The sequence below is a fragment of the Arachis duranensis genome, chromosome 8 (assembly GCF_000817695.3).
Source record: "Arachis duranensis cultivar V14167 chromosome 8, aradu.V14167.gnm2.J7QH, whole genome shotgun sequence".
Taxonomy (NCBI): domain Eukaryota; kingdom Viridiplantae; phylum Streptophyta; class Magnoliopsida; order Fabales; family Fabaceae; genus Arachis; species Arachis duranensis.
The window spans coordinates 26,284,085-26,286,720 of NC_029779.3; the positions used below are offsets into that span (position 1 = coordinate 26,284,085).

A 2,636-nucleotide genomic window follows, 5' to 3' on the forward strand; every position below is an offset into this window, starting at 1 on the left:
GTTGCCATCCTGAGATATGGCCATGAGCAGCGTCCCACCGTATTTACCATATAAGTGTGTGCCATCAATGGAAATTAGTGACTTACAATGCTTGAAAGCCTCAATGCATGGTAGAAATGTCCAAAACACCCGATTAAACATGACGGAGTCTGCGAACCCAAGCCAAGGCTAAGTGACAAGTTGCACCCAAATACCTACAAACAATTCTCAATAAGCATATCGAAAATCGTTCTTGTCTTAATAACATATAACCACAATGAAGTAATTCTTACCAGGCAAGTACATTTATATAGCGAACAACCAATGAGGAAGCTCGTTGTATGACTCCTCCAAATTTCCATATATGCTAGCAATGACTCTCTATTTTGCCAAACCTTTCTGTAGGACGCCTTGTAATCAAAGTGATTCTCTATACCTCCTTGCAAAATCCTGATGCTTATAGTTGGATCCACTTTTACCATTGTGAAAATGTGTTGAGAAATCACCTTCAAATCCAACCGATAATGGTCTTGCCCTATCGAAGTTTGCATGCATTTGTGAGGACCAGTGTATCTCCTCCAACAGATGAACATTTGTACAGCGGTTGTGCCAAGACCGTATAAGACGTACGTTCTCGTCGTCACGCAGACAATACCTGATTTAAAAGATCATCAGGTTTTTCTCACAAGCGTGTTCAAATAAATAAATATACCATCAACAGAGACAACACAGCTGTGACATACCTTTTATAAATTAAAATGTCATCTATTTCGGTTGGATATCTGTAGTAGATTTTCTTCACCTTCTTTGTCTCTTGCATCCCCACGGAAAGTAATATCAGATTCTTTAACAACCCTAAGCTGTTGATTTCCGCTATCAGATGGGTAAATATTGGTTGGTTCGATTTAAAAACGATAGAACTTTTTTTATCATATACCATTTCTCCATTGTAATGAATGAATAACCGTGGATTTCTTGTCATTGTAAAAAAAAAAAAAAAGAAAAGAGCAACAACCAAATTGATTGTGGAGAACAAAGTCGGGTGCTCAATTTCGTTCTCTTACTAGCATTTAATGTGAAAACTTTGTCTAAAGTTTGTTGCGGTGTACGGCGAACTCTATAATTTATATAGAATTTGTCGGAGGTGTAGTGAACTTGTCATAATTACTAAAAAAAAAATATTTCTATAAATAAAGCTCAAAATTAAATTTGGTGAACATAAATATTTTTTATAATTTATTATTAAAAAAATCCTAATTTGACATCTTTAAACAAATAACCACAAAATAAATAGTGTATTTTTTTTAGTTAGTGTTGTTGTATAAATTGTCGGCTTGCACAGTGACACATGAAATTCAGAAGGAACGGGTCTAGGGTACATGAGAATTTGATAGAATAAATGCTACTTCATACAGTCATACTGTGGTCCTCGTCCTCGGTGACACTAAAACAAGGATAATTACAGAAAGTCAACCATCATTTAAATAAAGGTGAATTGATTTCAAGATTACTGGTGGTAATAATTCTCTCTTGCCCAACATTTTAGGTTATTCTCTTCTCTTGTCAACTATATATAATTACATGTTATGTATTCAATATTTTCTTTGTCAAAATTAATCTACAATTATAGACAAAGAAAATATATTCTATATCAACTTCTACATGAAAAGCTTATTATTAGCTGATTAACGCAAGATATATAATGTCCATTCTTATTTTATATTTAATTAAATTTTTCCCCAATAATCAACCTAGTAATAATCAGCCTAGTAATCAATTTTTATTTTCAACCGATGGATTATTCTATGTCCATATATATATACTACGTACCGAATTAACTTGCAATTACCAATTGAAGACTAACATACAGAAAATCGAATCATAATAAGATATATCATACCTTCTTAAATTTTCCAAACAATTTTGAAGATTACACTACTGTTTATGTGTATCCAAAATTAATCACAACAGCGAGATTATTAGAATAAAGAACCAACAAAAATAGTTTATCCTCTTCGATCATATAACACACAAACTGTAGTAGTACATCATATTTCATATATAAGGTAAAATACATATATGAAGACGTTAAATCTTAAAGGGAAAAAAAAAAGGGTTACAAGGGTAAACTAAACTAGCAGAGTTCCAGCAGGACCTGTTTATATAAAAACTTAACAAGACCATTAATTTATAAAATAAAAGAGAAAACAAAATAAAATTGTGGTTTGCTCAACCAGCAAAAACATTGGTCTAAGCCACAGGTATATGTAGAATGAGATGTTGTAGTAGTGGTCTTAGGAGACATCGTCGTTGTTGCCCTCAGAATTGTAGGCACTTGGTGGTGGGGTAGAAGTAGAGGAAGAAGATGGTGATGTGCCACGGTTTCCAATCATGTTTCGAAGCGATTCCCCCACCATGGACACCGTGGACACCACGGAGCTCGCTAAGCCGTTAAATATTTCGGCTTTGATTTGCCCTCTTTTTGGGGGGAAGCTTGATCTCTTCTTTTCAGGTGTACTTGCCATTTTAATTATTTCTTATAGATCTCACCAAACAATATCGGGTGTAAAATAATTTTTAAGAGGAATATGTGATCAAAATTTGAAGATGCAGAAAATAAGGAAGATGGAAGGGAAGAGGGTGGGAATAAGCGAGGG

The 2,636-nt window shown here is 34.1% G+C and overlaps 1 protein-coding gene across 1 annotated transcript; it reads right to left on the minus strand.

The window, feature by feature from the left end:
- Window positions 1–2,017: 2,017 nt before the first annotated feature.
- Window positions 2,018–2,630, minus strand: LOC107461592 (uncharacterized). The gene has a single exon (XM_016080111.3). The coding sequence runs from the start codon at window positions 2,502–2,504 to the stop codon at window positions 2,274–2,276; it is 231 nt and encodes a 76-aa protein (XP_015935597.1). The 5' UTR covers window positions 2,505–2,630; the 3' UTR covers window positions 2,018–2,273.
- Between the last annotated feature and the right edge of the window lie 6 nt (window positions 2,631–2,636).